This window comes from Penicillium griseofulvum (assembly GCF_001561935.1).
Source record: "Penicillium griseofulvum strain PG3 chromosome Unknown contig_76, whole genome shotgun sequence".
In the NCBI taxonomy this organism is placed as follows: Eukaryota; Fungi; Ascomycota; class Eurotiomycetes; order Eurotiales; family Aspergillaceae; genus Penicillium; species Penicillium griseofulvum.
The window spans coordinates 72,273-90,653 of NW_024467427.1; the positions used below are offsets into that span (position 1 = coordinate 72,273).

At 47.0% G+C, this 18,381-nt stretch overlaps 7 protein-coding genes across 7 annotated transcripts; 3 read left to right on the plus strand and 4 right to left on the minus strand.

Moving 5' to 3' along the window:
• Positions 1 to 461: 461 nt before the first annotated feature.
• PGRI_078820 (uncharacterized protein) lies at positions 462 to 2,005 on the plus strand (the record flags this gene model as incomplete). The annotated part of the gene is made up of 2 exons (XM_040795596.1): positions 462 to 924; positions 1,140 to 2,005. The coding sequence occupies 2 exons, from the start codon at positions 462 to 464 to the stop codon at positions 2,003 to 2,005; spliced, it is 1,329 nt and encodes a 442-aa protein (XP_040651161.1).
• Positions 2,006 to 2,961: 956 nt separating this feature from the next.
• On the plus strand, positions 2,962 to 3,794 carry PGRI_078830 (ER lumen protein retaining receptor; the record flags this gene model as incomplete). Its single annotated transcript, XM_040795597.1, has 5 exons — positions 2,962 to 2,983; positions 3,035 to 3,093; positions 3,147 to 3,213; positions 3,273 to 3,478; positions 3,528 to 3,794. 5 exons carry the CDS (start codon positions 2,962 to 2,964, stop codon positions 3,792 to 3,794), a joined length of 621 nt encoding a protein of 206 aa, XP_040651162.1.
• Positions 3,795 to 4,845: 1,051 nt separating this feature from the next.
• On the minus strand, positions 4,846 to 5,858 carry PGRI_078840 (uncharacterized protein; the record flags this gene model as incomplete). The annotated part of the gene is made up of 4 exons (XM_040795598.1): positions 4,846 to 5,040; positions 5,373 to 5,418; positions 5,468 to 5,590; positions 5,641 to 5,858. The coding sequence occupies 4 exons, from the start codon at positions 5,856 to 5,858 to the stop codon at positions 4,846 to 4,848; spliced, it is 582 nt and encodes a 193-aa protein (XP_040651163.1).
• Positions 5,859 to 7,372: 1,514 nt separating this feature from the next.
• PGRI_078850 (putative cytokinesis regulator (Byr4)) lies at positions 7,373 to 10,260 on the minus strand (the record flags this gene model as incomplete). The annotated part of the gene is made up of 2 exons (XM_040795599.1): positions 7,373 to 7,803; positions 7,911 to 10,260. 2 exons carry the CDS (start codon positions 10,258 to 10,260, stop codon positions 7,373 to 7,375), a joined length of 2,781 nt encoding a protein of 926 aa, XP_040651164.1.
• A 958-nt stretch (positions 10,261 to 11,218) lies between these two features.
• On the plus strand, positions 11,219 to 12,460 carry PGRI_078860 (uncharacterized protein; the record flags this gene model as incomplete). The annotated part of the gene is made up of 4 exons (XM_040795600.1): positions 11,219 to 11,366; positions 11,414 to 11,631; positions 11,687 to 11,993; positions 12,048 to 12,460. The coding sequence occupies 4 exons, from the start codon at positions 11,219 to 11,221 to the stop codon at positions 12,458 to 12,460; spliced, it is 1,086 nt and encodes a 361-aa protein (XP_040651165.1).
• A 624-nt stretch (positions 12,461 to 13,084) lies between these two features.
• PGRI_078870 (putative NADH-ubiquinone oxidoreductase, subunit G) lies at positions 13,085 to 15,654 on the minus strand (the record flags this gene model as incomplete). The annotated part of the gene is made up of 7 exons (XM_040795601.1): positions 13,085 to 13,187; positions 13,234 to 13,256; positions 13,295 to 15,135; positions 15,282 to 15,296; positions 15,349 to 15,380; positions 15,468 to 15,480; positions 15,543 to 15,654. The coding sequence occupies 7 exons, from the start codon at positions 15,652 to 15,654 to the stop codon at positions 13,085 to 13,087; spliced, it is 2,139 nt and encodes a 712-aa protein (XP_040651166.1).
• Positions 15,655 to 16,373: 719 nt separating this feature from the next.
• Positions 16,374 to 18,018, minus strand: PGRI_078880 (putative ER to Golgi transport protein (Sly41); the record flags this gene model as incomplete). Its single annotated transcript, XM_040795602.1, has 2 exons — positions 16,374 to 17,642; positions 17,719 to 18,018. 2 exons carry the CDS (start codon positions 18,016 to 18,018, stop codon positions 16,374 to 16,376), a joined length of 1,569 nt encoding a protein of 522 aa, XP_040651167.1.
• Positions 18,019 to 18,381: the final 363 nt, after the last annotated feature.

Consider the following 18,381-nt stretch of genomic DNA (forward strand, 5'->3'; position numbering starts at 1 on the left):
ATTGGAGTTTTGAGGTTTCAAGAAAGGTCTCTGACCTATAATGTACGATTATCTTTGAATCAATGTCTTATTGAATTATTTTATGAAATTTCTAAGGGGTGTATACTGTAGATATGTCTGTATTAAATCTTCGGTCCGTATAGATTTCTTCTTGTCTAGGTTATTGTATGTTGTATATGTTCGGACAATCGAGACCCACAATTATAATGAATTCCCAAAAGGGTTTAGCTTGGTGCTCTCATCTACCACATTTCGACCCTTGAATTCCTTGTGTACTTTGATTCCCACCCCCCCAGGAGACGGAGAAGGGCAATTGTATGTTCCTGTGCTCTGTCTTCCATTTACACACCTGTTTGCTCTGAACTTCAATTCCACTGCCTTTAATATCCCTATACTCATTGCTAGAATGGATTGGGATCGCAGAAGGTTGGTAGGCACATCGAGACGTTTTGAAAGGCATAATGTTTCTAAGTACTTCACTAGATTTGATGAACGACGAGGTGGAGAAAGTTATCGTCCAGCCGAGAGAAACGGTCGTTCCCCTTCTCGGGGGTATGAAATTCGTCACCGGCGTTCGCCACCACGAACCCGAAGCCCTCCTCGACCACGAGCCGATACTTGGGTACCGTCATCAAATAGAGGGTATGGACGCCCACGAAGTCGGTCACCACCACCATATCGGCGCCGCTCACGTACTCCTCCGGGGAGAAACTTTGGTCCAGCCCCCTATGAAAGAAGACGATCACCAAGAAGATTTTCGCCTAGGCGAGATGAAAGGGTCCGCTCACCACCCCCAAAATGGCGCTCGAAATCTCCCTACAGTGATGGCAGATCACGGAACACATCCCGTGCTCGCAACAGCCCAAGGCGCATACGCGATACAACTCCTATCAGCCAAAATTTCCGATCCGCAAGACGGGACGGGTCTGCTGTCTTGAATATTGACAGACCCCCCAGAGCTTCCTCGCCGAGAGAACATTCAGAAGTATCGTTGCCACAGAGTCCAATTAATGCCTCGCATGGAGGCCACCCTCTTGATACGGCAAAGCGAGATCGTACTTTGTCGCCACCAAGACATGTTTCGCCTGCACAAACCGTGGCCTCACAACCAGTCCAGCTATCTCAACGTTTGTCGCCAGCTATAGAAAAGCATGTTGTGGTTTCGCACACAGCTCGTAGTCGGTCACCGATCCGCTCTCCGGTACCCTTCCAACGTTCGTCGAAACCCTCAGAGCGATCTCCGTACGGGGACCAGATCCATGACACGGAGCCCTCTTACCCACATCGGCTAGATAACGAGGAAAGAGTATCGGTTGGCAACCATTCGCCTTTCTCGATTCCAGAGAAAGCGCATTTGGAACTTCAGACGAGTGGGACTAAGGTTGGTGGCAACATTCCAACTCAACCGAAAAACCATGGCGCAAGCCCAGTTACGCTCCCACCACCAGGATCTTATCAGGGACCGAGACCGCCATCCAATCAGCATCGGGGTCCTCCGCATGTCTCTTTACTATCAGCACCGACTCGTCCTCGCCGCGGACCTGGCCCACGTGAAGCCTGGATGGGGTCTCCGGCGATACGCCGCGGACCTACTGCACCTTCCCAGGTCCCACCAGCAGGTCCTCGTGCTTCTTTTTCATCCCCCGTGCCAGGTGGCAGTTACCGACACCCAACTTCCCGGCAACTCAGCACTCCATCTGTAACTCAACCATTGTCTCAGAGGGGTATAAATCATCTTGCGGGACTCTGTACTATCATACCAGAAGGTCGGAGTCTTCCGTCGCTTCTCGATCCTGCTGTGGAGAAGCGGCTGGCTCAGCTCGATGTTGACAAAGAAAAGCTCCTTGAGCAGATCGCAGAGACGCAGAGGTCCAAACGGGCGGAACTACGAGACTGGGATCGACTCGATCGGGAAAGCTCAATATGCGCTCTTAAGAGCGAGCTAGCTGAAGGTCATCTCCAACGAATGGCCGATGAGAGCATTGGAGGTGGAAACTTGTTCTAGCGAGGCAACTGCATATGTTTTGAAAATGGCAATTAGTCTTGGGCGTTTAATTTGGTCATGTGTCTGTGTTAAGGTGGGCAGGCCTAGGTAGCGATTATGATTGTATCAATATGATGACTTGACGACATTATGCATTCTGGGGTATTTCTTTATAATTGTGGTCTACATAGATAACGTATTTCACTACCGAGCTGCGCAAACCACCGAGCTGCGCAGCCCAGAACAAATAGTCAAAGCGATAAATTAAGACATGATATTTCAGCAACCAACGCTTTTATTTGACTTTATTACTCGCTGATAGCAATTGATAAGCATTTCAAATATCTTATATCAGTTTTAAATAAATCGAGAGCTTGCATTGTTATGGTATCGAAAAATACATTGCTAAACTCTTGAAATATATATATCTCAGTCACTAGTTTGTTAAAGTCCCCTAGATTCTAATAAGTGGCTAGATATCACATAAAAAGCATTTGGCTACAAGGAAAAACTGATATAGACAACCGTTGTTGAAATATTATATTGTAATTTATCGCTTCCACTATGTGTTCTGGGCTGCGCAGCTCGGGGGTGTGCGCAGCTCGGTAGTGAAATACGTTAACTAGTGTAAGGTATATATAGTATGGGGCAATAATCTAGATCATTGTTATGTACAATATTCTACTTTTATATAAGTATTGGACTAAAATACAAATATTTAATACTCCATAGAGTACTTATTAAGTATATATATACATATATGTATGTGTATGGTACATACAGGTTTTGTACATGTACCTGTACCTGATCTGCAAGTAATTTTAAGTTCCCCTTCCATTTTTTTGCCTTCGTGTCAACAACTCAGCTGTTTTGGTCGACACTCCTACCAATTCTCAAACTCCCTTCTCCTCTTCTCCCTTCTCTCCCTCTTTTCTTTTACCTGACCATTTTCCACACTGAAATTTATCACCGGCATAATGAATATCTTCAGGTTATTAGGTACGATATAATCAATGGAGACCAACGCGATATACTAACCCTCAATTGCAGCCGACTTCTCTCATTTAGCGTCGATCTTCATGCTTCTGCGGAAGATGAAGACGTCAAGCGTATGCTTTCCTGTTGATCAAGCCACATATGACCTACTAATGGTGCTTCGTAGAGTTGTTCCGGGTTGTCGTTCAAATCGCAAGTGCTATACCTTCTCGTTTTTGTCACTCGGTATCTCGGTATGTTTCGACGTCACCATCGACTTTATATTCATCACAGTCGCTCATGCGCGTCTTAGATCTTTTCTGGACGTTCACCGAGTCTTTGTACCTCACCACGTTCAAGCTTCTATTTATCGGTTCTTCGGCCTACGTCATCTACCTCATGCTCAACGACTACAAGCCTACACATGATCCCAACATCGATACTTTCAAGGTTCAATACCTTCTCGGAATCAGCGCGGTGCTCGCGATTCTCTTCCCACGCGATTATCGCATCTCCGAGGTTGGTCGAAATCTTGTGGAGTGGAAAGATCCGGACTAACGTCATGTAGATACTCTGGACTTTTTCCATCTGGTTGGAGTCAGTTGCCATATTGCCACAACTATTCATGCTGCAACGAACCGGGGAAGCAGACACTATCACGACACACTATCTATTTGCCCTCGGACTCTATAGGGCACTCTACATCCCGAACTGGGTCTTCCGCTATTTCACCGAAGCCTCCTTCCAACGTTCCTTCCAGCCCGTGACCATTATCGCTGGAATTATCCAAACATTGCTTTACTCCGATTTCTTTTACATTTACTACAACAAGTAAGCCCTAAAATCAGCCCCCAAAAAGAATTATGGGCGTGTGGACACTGACTTTTCTGCCTCTTTTTCCCTCAGGGTCTTGAAGGGCAAGAAGTTCTCTCTTCCTGTTTAGGGTACTGTTTCTTTTTTTTTTTTCTTTTTCTTTCTGAATGGATCGAGGAATTGATATCTTGGATCTTCCAAAGGTTCCGAGATGGAGTTTTGAAATCAATCCACTCGTTCCTTTTATATTTGCCTAGGACACCTATCATCTAGGCATGTCACGAGCAAGTATCTTGAAACCATGCAACACCAACCCCGACACTGGGAGTTATGAATTAATGTTTCCATGTCGCCAATCTGTATGCATTTAGGAAAGGTCACATGAGGCTCAGCTAAACCTGCAATTGACCCCCTAATATCGAATATCGAATATCGAATACCATGGACAATGTGCATATGTGTTTCATAGTTATCAGACAAGACCTGTACTTTTGTCATTCTACCATTCAAACGTACTATCACCTATGTATACTTAATGTTCCAGATTCGAGAATCAAAAATTCAAAGTGATATTTTTGGTTTTTTTGGGCTTTTCATGTTTCCTCTTTTTTTTCTTCTTTTATTCGAATTCCTCCCCCTTCACGATGTCCCTTGTGTCTTCGTACACTCAAGGCCCCATGATGGGAATCAACTTCTCGCCCCGTTCATGTATACCCATTATACTTGACAAGCATAAAACGATATAGAGACTCATACTTTTGGAGAGCACATAATGAGTGTACTCAGAAAATATCAAAAAGCAACATCCACGGTCGACGAGAAAAGATCAAAACTCTCGAGGGGCAGTCCCATGTGTCGGCACATATCCCGTTGTATAATTCAACTGGGACGAAGGGATGGATAGATCCGTGGAAAAGGGATCCAAGGTGCCAGCAATTGAATGCGAAAGGTTGCCCATGGGACCCTGGAATGACCGAACTCCATTGCCTAGATTCGAGCGACCTTGCACATTTTGACTATCCAGCCAGCCACCGTGTCCATGTAAATGGCCAAAATAGTCTGCTTGCGTCCTGTCAAGAGGCATTTGACCAGTAAATGTTGATTCTCGCCGCGAAATTGGCGGCGACGGGAGCTTGGGAGATCGGGAAACCATCTCTAGTCTGGGGGAACTTCTCCGCGAATTTGGCGGTGTCAATCGTGATCCCCCACGGCGCACTTGACAGGTTGGACATATCTTGACAAAGCGGGAGATCAATTCCTTGGGAACCCTAATGAGATAGTTAGGATCAAACATGTGTATAGAGAGAGAGAGAGAGAGAGAGAGAGAGAGAGAGAGAGAGAGAGAGAGAGGGATATAAATGGATATATATATATATATATCACATTGACTCGGATTGCTTACCATGAATAGATTCGCCGGACCTGAGCAGATGTTTTGTCTCGGCCACCATGCTGGCATTGCTGATGGGCCTTGGTGAGGATTTTGAATAATTTTTCCCGAATTGCAACCGGCTTTCCCTCATGACAGATCATCTTTCTATGCTGGATATATCCGTCAGTGTTTTTTTTTATATCATATCCGGGACAAACGGTTACATACATCCGACCCAACAGCTTGGAGTTTGAACATCTTTTTAACCCAAAACCTGATTTGTTTAGCAAAGGCAACTGATTGACTCAAAAGAGGTCCCATACCTAAATTGAGCTGATTCCACCGCCGTATCTTTGGGATCAATCAACACAGTTCTGATGTTCCGGGCTCTCTTCGCATAGATCAACGCTTTATCTTGCTTCTTGATAGACAGATCCTCCACGTAGCTAGAAGATATTAGCCACAAAGTCCACATGGGTCATAAAAAATCACTCACTTCTGCATCAGTTGATCAAACTCCTTTACATCCGGGAAGCCACTCAGTGCCGGCACTACAGCCTCTGACAGCAATGTAGCCTCGTTGTGAGATTCCTGATTTTCAATCTCTGTTTCACCTAACGGATCACGGGGCAGATATCTTGGTCCTTGAAGGTACCGTGATTGGGACATGAACTGCGGTGGATGATGTAGCCTGGGATCATCAGGGGTTGTCATCGATGGAATTGAATGCTCCGAGGTATATTGCAAATGTTGCAACCCCGAAGATAGACTCGACTGTGGACCATAGGGCTGCCCAAATTGAGACCCATATGGATTGAAGGAATGAGGAAAATGATATGAACTAGATCCATGTGTGTTGAAGTCATGGTTTTCTTGCTTGAAATCACCCTCTGGCTGACCATAACCAGGTACTGCCATTTGATTCATGAGATAAGCATCATTCCCTTCATTGCGTCTTGCAAAGCTGCTCATAGTGAGTTTTGAATGGCACCTGATTATTGTTCAGCCCGATTTGTTTCAAACAAACAGAATAAAAAAAAACAAAGGATTATACAGAGTAAATCTGAAGAACCTGGGTACAGTACAAAAAAAAAAAATAAAAATAAAGAAAGAAAGAAAGAAAGAAACTGTGTCTAAAAGCAAGAAAGGTGAGATATAGAAAGAATAATTCCTTAAAAAGCCCTGGGAAATGGGGGTAACAATTCTATTAAAAAGACAAGGCAAACAGTGCAGGACTGACATGGCTGATGCCCAAGAAGTGCACGAGACGAGACAACAGAGGGCATCCCTGGACGACGAACAGCAAATATTTCACAGAGAAAAAAGAAATGATGGAGCTAGGCAAGTCGAACTCTCTCTGTCAGGTACGGGGGAAGCATACTGAAAAAAAAAGAAAAAGAAAAAAAGAAAAAAAAGAAAAGAAAAGTAAAAAAAAGCAGTAAGGCCTAGGGTTTTCCGAAGAGAGAGAGAGAGAGAGAGATAGAGAGAGAGAGAGAAAGAGAGATACAACGCATAAAAGTGGTACGGATTCCATTTCGTTTCAATGTCCTAGCCACGTCGATATTCAAGGCATCCTATAGATAGTAAGAGAAGAAAATGATTTGATGTTAATAGAGCGGGGGAAATATAATCATCTCCCCGACTTTATTTTTTTTTTTTTCTTTTTCTCTTTTTCTCTTCTCTATACATGGAATCACTTAAAACCATTTTAAATGCACGTTTGCTCAAACAAAGTCGGCAGTAAGTAACCGTGTAAAAAAAAAGAGGTAAGGAACATGGGAGAAAGAAGAAGATTGAAAGATCAAATCCCTGTTCAATACCTGTTCAATGCCTGTTCAATGCCTGTTCAATGCCTGTTCAATGCCTGTTCAATACCTGTCAATGGCCTGTTAATGCCTGTTAATGCCTGTCAATGTACCAAATGCAAGAATCCGAAATGTTTTTTTTTTAATGCAGACGGGAATGACAGGATAACATACGTTTGGTTAAAAAAGCCCTGGTCTGAGACATCGGACATTCTTCAAAGGTTCGGACCCTCGCAGTTAACAAAATATCTGGTGTCACTCTGTTGCTTCCCGTTTTCCCCGAGTCCGATATTTCTTTATTTTATTTTATTTTTTTTTTAAAAAAAAGAGAGATGAGATTCAAAAAATATAAAAAAATAATAATAATATAACATTTATCATTTCAAATCGTAAAAGTTCGTGTAGTGTACATGGTCTCTGTAGTCAAACTAAATCCCGGATAATCCATCTCCAAGGATAATCACCTCGATCAAACACCCATTTGTCAACTTTACGTCTCCACTTATCTTCTTCAGCTCGCTGTCGTCGAATGAATTCTGGTCCGACATCAAATTCTTCAGTCATAGGTCCTTCATCAGAGGATTCACCGGCACTGGCATCCTCTTCAATCTTGTTTTCATCCAAATCATCTAGACCGGCAAAAACATCCTCATCTGTATCTTCAAATGCCCGGAGCCAGCACATACGTTGTGGATCGAAGACCATTCCACCAACTGTCTGAACGTTCTGCCCTCCAACGTTGGCAATAAGAGCCGGGGTAGGTTTAGGGGATTTGGGAATATCAAATTCCTGAACGAGATTTTCGTTTCCTTCCCACCGGAAATTGGTAGGGTTGTAACGCATACCGCTCACAGCTAAACAGTTAACACCCTGTAAAATCTAAAAAAGAGATTGGAAAATTGGGGAAAAACTTGTTTGTTTTTTTTTTTTTTTTTTTCCTTTTGGGGAGGGGGGGGCTTACATTTGGCATCCTGCACTCCAGATCCCATGGGCTTGATCAAGTGTGGCTTGGACGTTGATTTGACATTTGATTTACCTTTCCGGCTTCGGATGGTTGAGGCCGGAGGAATCCTGGAGCTCGGTGGGGATTTCCAATTGGTATTGAACGCCGAAAGAGGATTGGGTTCACGGTTTTTGGAGTTAATAGCCATCGATGCAATACGTTGTTCCCGTGCATTTCTGGAGGCATTTGTATCTCGCGCAAACCTAGGCGTGGGACTGCGCAATTTGGAGGTCGAGGGGGACGTGAAAGATTGAGGAGATTCATGCGGATCAATCCGACTCTGGCTAAGCCTGGCGCGGATGGACCTTGGAGCACCTCGACCGGCGGGAGTTTTGACGAACTTGCTCTCGGCCAAGACCGACGTAGAAAGGTCATCGAACGATTCCAACTCGGTTCCATCCCCAAAATTGCGTCTTTTGGTGGGTCGTGTGATGGTCCGTTTTGTAGAACTGTGGGGATCTGCGCTTGTGTCACCAACAGCACGGAACTCATTGCGAGGTCGGGAGAGTCGAGAGACGGTGCCCTGCGGACTAAGAAGCCCACCAGAGCTATCTGAATTTGTTCGACGTGACGAGCGATACCCTTTCACGCTGGCATGATGTGATTGGGATTCTGATACACCAGCCGGCATAAATGGTACCTGTGGCCGGCGACCTTGCGACCTCGCATCGGTTACAGGAGGTTCCACCGGGGTTTTAGGCCGGGCAGAGGGAAGACGGACTGGACGATCGATTGGCCGCTGGGAAGTCATTGAAGCGGCTGAGCCTAAGCCACGAATCGATGGTAGGGATCGCTTGGTCTTCAAACGCCGAACTGAAGGGTTACCTTCGCCAGCCTGGGCATTGTCCCGGGAATTGCGAGACCCGAGAAGCCGTCGACCAGAGAGTGTAGGAGACGGAGATGTTGGATTAGCGCTAGGGGCTGGGAGACTTGAAGTTGACGATTGAGACGAATGCCCTAGGCGCGATTGTGAGGTTCGAAATTTGGAAAGAGGTGCACCACTTTCTGACACAGTCTCAAGGTGGGTTGAATGGGTTCGATCATGGCCAGATAGACGTGGAATACGAGTTCGTGGAGATCCTGTCGCACTGGTGAACGTGAGTGTTGTTGCAGATCGACGAGTCGGGCTAGACGGCCGTTCTGTCTTGCACTTTATGTTGGGATTCAGAGCGGGCTTTCCAAAGGAGAACGCCTTCTCATTGTCGATATCAATGCCAGAAAAGAAGTCATCAGCGTCAGAAGGAATATGATGCATCTGACTCTTTTCCGCGTCAACATTCTCAGCTTGCGCAGTCTGTCGCTTCTGCAGAGAAGCACTAAAATCAAGCGGACCTTCGGGGATGATGAGACCGTCGAGGCCATCCTCTTCACTTTCTGCCGTGAGACAACTTGAAACGCTGGGGCTCGCGATGGAGATAGAAGAGCTGGGAACTGAACGACCATCCCTTGCGGTACCACCGACTCGTACACCGATACTTCCCTCAGACCACTCAAGATCAAATTCCTCCAAAGTGGGACTAGAAACGTAGAAATTCGCTTTTCGATGGGATAACTCGAGAGGTTGATGATTGGCGGGAAGTTCAAAATCCTGGTTGAAGTCGTCGTCTGCCTCCTGTTCAATATTGAAATCACTGCCAACATTGCCGAAGTCCAATGTTTTCGGTGATCGAGGGGATTTAAGGGTCGGGATATCTTGAGGTTCCAGACTACCATTGTCGTCTTGGAAGGTGTCAAATGGCCCCAAGGTAGATTGCAAACGCGTAGAGAATTCCTCATCCCAAGATGGCGAGGTAGTGGATTTCACTGGACTGGTAGCAGCGGAGCTCAAATGTCGAAGGGAGTCAGGAAACGTGGTCTCCTGCGGAGTTTTGAGCTGTAACAGAATTTCAGGACCCGGGAGCTCAACGTCTTCTGACCAGTCATCAACAAAAGTTTGTTTGGTCTTTCGAGTTGACAAGCGCTTGATCGTGCCCCCAATGAGAGCTGACTTGGGGATATCTGGAGGAATAGGAATGCCCGCAGTCTTGGCCGAGGCAATAGCATCTTCTTTTGCGAATTCATCATTGTCATAAAGCGGAACCTGCCAGTCTTCGTCGCCAGCATTAGATTCAATATCTGAGCGAGCAGAGCGTCGAGAGGAGATAGAATCTCGATGCCCAGAGGGCCGAAATGATGAGTTTGTTATAGACCCTGCGCTGGATGCGGTGCGAAAGTGAATATCCTCGCTGAACTGCAAGTCATCGTCATCATCCCAGCATTCAATCGGCTCGTCGGCCCCGGGTCGTAGGTGGATTTGTAAAGATTCCATGATCGGCGAAGCGAATTGGTTGAAGGTGTGAAAAGAACACAGTCATGAGATGATTACAGGCGTCCGGAAGCGTTTGTAATTAAGTGGCAGAATCAGTGCTTTGCGACACTGGTGAGGGTTCAGGGGGTGCGGACATGAGCGTCATTCCGTGTCAGTTGGTAGGGACAAAAGATAGGAGCACAGTTTCACTGTTGATCGTAGCGTGACGAGCTCGAATTTCGCAAGGCGTGGAAGAATCAGATCAATCTAGGCCGGCTTCGCTCAGAGTACGCCGAAGCGGGTTTACTAGGCGACCTGGTAAAAGGTCCTCAGCCATAAACATTCAGAAGAAGACACTTAAGCATTGGGGATACCCTAAAACACTTGATTCCGACCGCTGATATTCGGGGAAACTCAAGTAAAGGGTGTTTGTGAAAACGAAGAGAGGACAGGGGAAGAAAAGATGTGTTAGTTGTGGCTGAATCTCAAATTCCTCGTGGAGGAGAGGAAGAACGGGTACTGGTAATGTATCTAGGTAAGCAGTTTACCTGGATACATAGTATTTAGTGGAAATAGTCATACTTCTAGTGTATAATACGTATATAATACCAATATACTTACATGTCACATGTAATATAACATTCAATTCTCTTACGGTTTATAGGTTTATGTCTGTATCTTGCTATAGGTTTCATATGAAATGAGCTATATAGCTGAAATAGTAATCTACAAAAATTTCAAATTTATTTTCTGAACTATTACTGTTAAAAACGTAGTGAGTTTTACATTTACTCTTCTAATACGTGGAGACCCGGTATCTACTACCTTCCAACTAACCTCCCTCCTTAGATAGACCAATAGGTTCCACTTTCGGGAGTCCTGTTGCCTTGGGGTATGACTTTATGAACTAGTATTCTTTTTATTTTGAGAGACCTACTCTTTTGCTTTATTCCTTCCTCATCCTAACTCATCCTTAAATATGCCTCCCGTTTCAGACCGAATCTTGCGGTTTCCTAGATCTGATCAGGCTGGGGATTTTGTACTAGTCCATGTCTCATGTACCGGTCCTGCGCCGCTTGATCTGAGGTTGACAGCTACCGAGGGGGAGTCACCCTATATTAGTTTAGGTGGGTTGTTACAGAATGAAGTTTGGACACAAACTTATGCCGCGCAGTGAAACAAACACGTCTGAACGACCTTCAAGCCAAAAATTACCAAGGATCGGATGATGAATGGTTCAAAACTGTCTCTCTTGTTCTGGGACAATGTTCCACTCCTCCAGATGAGCCTGATTGGGCTACTGGAGTCGAAGCTTCGGCCAACATATCAGGCTCTGACGAAGACAACAAGGAAATTGTGATTACGATACGCAAGCGAGTCCAAACCATTACAGTTCGTGCTCCACGCCGGGTTATATCTATATTTTTACTAACGCTAATACATGCAGCAACGCCTTGGTGCTTTTAGCCTCCAGCAAAATGATGAACAAGCTGTCGAGCTTTTTGAATGGACAGGAATCGCTGCGGCTAGAGTCCATATGCTAGAGCAGCAAGTATCCAGCCTGACTGGCCGTCATCGCCTGGCCGAAGATGCCATGCATAGGTTGAATGAACAGCTTGAGGAGCTGATACATGCGAAGACTGAGCATGAGAATCGATTGGTGGCCAATTTTGTGCAGGTCTTGAACGAGAAAAAGCTTAAAATCCGCAACCAGCAACGTCTTCTAGCCTCAGCCACTGTGGATGCCACCAAAGGTAGGTAGCGCAGACAGAGAATCTTGAGTATCCCGATTGACTAAATATCGACAGTCTCCGAGGTACAAGCTAGCATTCCCGAAGAGTCACATGGAGCCGCCAAGGAGTCTCATTCAGCAAAGAGAAGTGCTCCCAAGACGAGCGATACCGAAGACTCTGATGGGTTCGAAGGAATGGATATTGATCAAATCAAGACCGATCGAGGTGCCTCCAATAATCAAGACACCAATGATGAGGAACGTTCGAGCCCTCATCCTTTAGACGGCGGACAAAACGATAGCACAACGGATGACGATTCGTCACAGGCTGAATCTGCCCAGCTGAAGCGGGTCTCCCCAGCGAGAGATATTGCGCCACCTCAAAGAGATTTGCCATTTGTCAAAAGAGCTATCAAGAGGACTGCTCCAACCCCGCCCAGCGAAGATGCCGAAGAAACTGCGGGAGAGACGGATGATGACGAGCTCTGAACTGACCAGCTAAAACAAGTCGGATAAATTACATAGTTCAACAGAGCAAAATAGGATTCCATTTTATAGTTATGCAGAAGACTACCCTGTCGACCTAGGAGCTTGGAGTTTCCCGTGACTCTTGGGCCTGTGGATATATGTACATATCCAAGCGACGTTGACTCCTCGGTATTGCAATACACCCGTAGATGGACAGCTCTGGTTTTATCTTTTGTTCTTTCTCCCTGTCATGCCCGTGTAGTTAGAGGAACATTCTTTTCCAAATAGTCACTTGTCTCGGTATAATTTCGCTTCCCGTAGGAATCCTCAACCGTACTATTCCTTCTAGAAGCTACAACACACCGAATTATAGAAGTAGCACATATTCATCATCTCCGACGCCCATGGACTCGAAATTTTGGGGGTTCAGTCTTTTATGTACAAGGCAACCACTACCGATTAATCCCAGGCGACACCGGAGAATGGCGAAGAGGTCAACAGGAACCGGAAGGGTGTTCAAGATGATAGGGAAAAACACAGAGGATGGAAAGGAAACAGTACATCAAGAGAAAATTTAAGATGTGGTACAATAAAAACGCCTGCAACCATTAGAGAAACACAGAATGAGGTCAGAATAGACCTGATCTAGCCATACAAAGCCTGAGGAGACATTTCTCCCGCGGCCATGAAGTTGGTCTCAGGGTTTCCGGTGGCCTTGGCAGCGGAGGCACGGGCCATGGTGGGCGAACTAAAGAAGAGTTAGCAATGTAAATCGATTAATGATAAATTATAACCGATGGAATAGGGTACTCGCCTTCTGGAGATAGCGTCAGTGAAGAAGAAGTCTTCAATCACCTTCTTGAAAGGAGCCCCAGTAGCTGGAGATCCCCTGTTCTGGTCCACAAGTTGGACCTTGCTCAAAGAGCCAACCGAGGTCGGCTCAACAACGTCGTAGTGACGCATGACAGGGCTGATCTCCTCCATGCGGTCACGAAGAGCCTCGATATCATCATAAGGAAGAGGAGCACCGAGGAACTCGCTAGTGGCACGGATGATCTTCCAGTCATCGCGAGCTGCACCGGGGAGAGAAGTGGCAGCACGGGTAACTTGCACACGACCTTCTGTGTTGATGTATGTACCTGACTTCTCAGTGTAAGCAGCGCCGGGGAGAACGACATCGGCAAGTTGAGCACCGCGATCACCATGGTGTCCCTGGTAGATGACAAACGCATCCTTCGGGATCTCGCTTTGGGCAATCTCATCTGCACCCAAAAGCCACATCATCTTGGGGATAGTCTGGGCAACCTGAGAAGATGGTGTAGTGAAGCCAACTTCATAGGCACCAGCCCGAGACGCCGCACGCTGGAGGACATTATAGCCCTGCCACTCAGGGGTGATGAAGTTGTTTGCATTCTTCTCAACGAAACCACCGACGGCCTCGAAGATAGCCTTGGCGTCAGGGTGCTCTGCAGCGGCGCTACCGACAATAATCATTGGCCGTTTGGCGCCAGCAAGCTTCTTCCCAAATTCTCCCGACAAAGCGGATTTCAAGGAAGAGATATCAGTGCCCAAATGGTTGTAGTCAAATGTGCTCTCAAACTCCTCGCCGACAAGCCCAACCTCAAGATCAGATCTAATATACTGCTTGCGGATACGGGCGTTAAGAACTGCGGCTTCGTGACGAGGGTTTGTTGCAACCAAAAGGATTGCATCTGCCTCCTCAATTCCATAGATCTTGGAGTTGAACAGGTAGTTAGAACGGACATCGATACCGTGAGCAATGGGGGCACCACCTCCAGGTTGATCCAGGGCAAGGTTGTCAGAGCCAAGCTTGTTTGCCAGGTCCTTCATGGCTACGAGCGATTCGGTATCAACCAAGTGCCCAGCAACAGCCTTGAACTCATTGGCCTGTGGCTGAAGCTTCTGGTGGGCCGATGAGATCTCTGTAAGAGCTTGTTCCCAAGTGGCGGGAACGAATTTGCCTTCCCGACGAATGAGGGGGGTTGTGAGCCGCTGGGTCTTCAACCCATCGCACGCGAACCGCGACTTGTCATTGATCCATTCCTCGTTAATATCGTCATTCAATCGCGGGACAACCCGCATCACTTCCAGACCTCTGCTATCAATCCGGATGTTAGAGCCAAGCGCGTCAAGGACATCGATCGACTCGGTGTGCTTGAGCTCCCACGGACGTGCTCGGAAAGCATAGGGCTTCGAAGTTAGTGCACCGACAGGGCAAAGGTCAATGACATTTCCCGAAAGCTCTGAGTTGAGGTTCTGCTCAAGGTAGGTTCCAATCTGCATGTCGTTTCCGCGACCAGCGGTCCCTAGTTCTGGTGCACCGGCGACGTCATTCATGAATCGGACACAACGAGTGCAGTGAATGCATCGATTCATTGAGGTCTTGACCAGTGGGCCGATGTTCTTATCCTCCACGGCACGCTTTCCACCGGTTTCATGGAATCGACCCCGATCGGCACCGTAACGCATCGACTGGTCTTGGAGATCACACTCTCCTCCTTGGTCACAGACAGGACAATCGAGAGGATGGTTGGCAAGAAGGAACTCCATGACACCTTCCCTTGCCTTGTGAACCAACGGCGAATTCGTCTTTACCACCATACCGGGTTGTACTGGCCAAGCACAGGAGGCCACGGGCTTTGGGGCACGTTCGACTTCGACGAGACACATACGACCTATAGATTCAGTAAGTAAACACGTCTCAATGGCGTGAAATTGGGGAATAGTATGGGTTGCACGTACAGTTGCCTGCAACCAAAAGTTTTCTTAAGGGACTGGTGTTAGCAAAAACAATATGTGAGATTCGATGACTGGCACATACTCGTGGTAACAATATCTAATGCATGTTAGTACTGCAAGCAAATTGTATTGGTGAAGTCTTGCCATACCTAGGAACCGTTGCGCCTGCCTTCTCACAGGCCTGGATAAGAGCCGAGCCAGCTTCAAGGAGAGAATGTGAGTGAAGGTACAATGAGTTATCTCGAGGGAGTATCTACCTTCTACTGACACCTTTTTGCCATCTATAGAAACGAGCCATCAGTTATCGATCAATTTAGATGGACTAGACCATGATAGGACTTACCAATGGTGAGTTCCACCTCGGCCGCGCGAGGGGCTGTCGTCGCGAAGGTCCGGGGTGTGACCTTAGGAACCCGGAGGGACCGGGCGGCCGCACGAAACAACTGCGGCCGCATTATTGGAAGGAGAACAGAGATATGAGGGTGGGGGGTAAGGTGGAGGAGGGCGAGGGGGTGAGATCCTGGTGACGGTTGGGAGTTCAGAGAGCACTTTGCATCGGAATCTGCGGTTCCAAGGTTACATAATGGAAGTGCTGACCATCACTTTGCTGACTAATGGAAACGGCAAATGGGCTCACGGGGATTGGCTCGATTGACTCGGTTAGGCGGATAAACTTTCCTTCCGGGTTTCTTTATAAGCCACTGTTTCTCCCCCATTTTCCCCTTTTCCCTTCTTCAATTAAATTGTTACGGGCATCATTTATTGTAGGAGGCAGGCAGTTTCCCTTTTCCTATCTCCTCTACAGCATGTCCCAAGAGCAGATTTGCACCGTAGCTGGAGCTGTCAAGGGTTCGCCTAATGATGACTTTGTTCCTTACCAACGGTAGCTACATCATTCTCCTGGTATATAATTATATACACTTGCAATGCAATTTTTCTACCTTGCTTCACATTCTGTATTGGTAGATTGTATATCTATTGAAACCTTGGGTACTGGTTTGGACTCTAGTGTATCATCTACGCAGCTACAGTGCGTATCGGTAGCTCGGAAGAATGCCCAGGAGCTCTCTACACGTCTTAGACAGGCACAGGGGAAAGTATAGTAATGCAAAAAGCTCTTTGAGCAACACCGCGCTGCCATGATATTGTACACCGAACTAAGAAGATACAAATGCTAGGCTGCAGCTTGAGAATCACTAACCTGCCAAGTGGATTCTTGTTTGGTCCCTGGTAACCAAGTACGAGAAACACTGGCTCCCCTTGGGCGAACATGCCCGGGTCCGTCATCTTCTTTCTTGGAATTGTTTGCTGCTACGTGGGGGTTGCTGGAGGCACCTTCAAAGGTTCTCCCGGCCGGGAAGGCATAACCATTAGAATCCCATGGCTTGCTTGAGTGCCGCACATTCATTGGAAGAATGGACTGTTCGGCACGGAAATGATCCGTGTTTGCCTTTTGGTCAGCTACATCGTCATGGCTATTGCGATCGTAAAGGTAAAGACCCACGAAAGTGAGCCCAATGCCAAATGCTTGAATCGAGGTGGTCGAGCTTCCAAACCATATAATGGCAACCACGATCACAAACACACGCTTGACCAATGATGCAACCGAGTAGGATACGGGAGAAACCATTGACAGCAACACAAAGGCCAAAATGTTTTGGGCAAAGTGTGAGATTCCGTTGAACACAAACTCCATGGAAAGAGCACCGTGGTCCAACGAGCCTTGCTTACCCGATAGTGAGATCACGCCATCATGAATGAAATCAGATACTAGGGGGTAACCCTCGGTGACAAACCAAATAGGCAGAGTGAGGAAAAAAGCTAGCCCGGAGCAATAGCAAAGCAAATTGAGTTTGTCCAACTTCCGCCGCCCTGGGATTTGCAAATCTGCTTCCGCGCGGTCTACCTCGTTGAATAGCTTCTTCGAGAATATGTTCTGCGAGACAAACACAACAGCTGCACCAAATGCGCAAAATATACCGAAGAAGTTTGTAGACACTCCGGTCGAGCAAGCAAGCATTACACCCAGAGTCAGAGGGATCAGCGATAAATACGTTGCGCGCGCATATCGAATGCGAAACAGGAACCGGTATGCTAGAACTGTGAAGAGAGGTGAAAGGCCCTTGATGGTGTGGACCAGAGATACGGGAATTTGCGCAGTGGCCATGGAGCTCAGAATGTGACCAGCCAATTGAAATACAGCCAAGGGTAAGGCTGTGGAAATCACGTCGCGGGATGGGTAGCGAATTCCATGTTGAAGGATTGGGACGCTTCGTCGCAACCAAGGTATAACCGTGGAGAGATACACCAATACCAAGCACCAAAAGGAGACAAATGCAAATTGAATCATCGTCAATGTGATCGGCATTGGAAGGGCGTTCAATATCGATTTCGAGGATGTGTTTGTCAGGGCAGAGGTTAGATACCAAATGACACAGAGAGCCTTGAGATGATGTGTTAGCGGCCTCATTGAAGAGTCTCTACTAGGTGTGCATTTCTCAGGATGCGAATCAACATACAATGAGTCGGTAAGAGACTGGGGCGCGAAGTGCTTCGGCCAATTCATGAGCATTGGCACTCATACTGCCATTGCGTGTTCTGATTGTTGTGATAGCTTCGCTGATGCTCTTTCGTGGGCGGTGTTTCGGATTCCGTAATGTTCCGTTCCCATACTCTCGCGAGTAAAGGCTTGCTTTCCGGGGTTCCCAAAGCTCGTTCGGGGCATATTTCACCGAGGCGCTTCGGTTTGAACGGGTTGACCCCGCGACAGTGTCGACGGTGTCTTCGTAAGGTGGGAATTTGTCTATCGGACTGCTCATTTGAGGAACGGAGGATTTGGTTGGGATTGTCAATTCGCTCTGTCGCATGGAGGCGCGTCGCCCATGACCGGTTACTGTGGTTGTAGCCATCTTCCACGACCCGGAATGTCTAGACTATCTTCAGAGACGTCAATTCCCCGGACCCCGAAAAGAACCCGCGCTTGGTGTCACTTACCCAAGAAGGGCGAGGAAGAAGCTGCGGAGAGACAATCTGCTCAATAATTTCCGGTGAGGATATGTGTCTTCACTAATTAAAGGAAAAAGGGCGGGTTGGTTCGCCGGTTTGTCGATGACGAATCTCCTTGGGCGAATGAGCGTCGAGTATAGAGACACACACGCTTTCGGCGAAGCCAAGCGACGAAT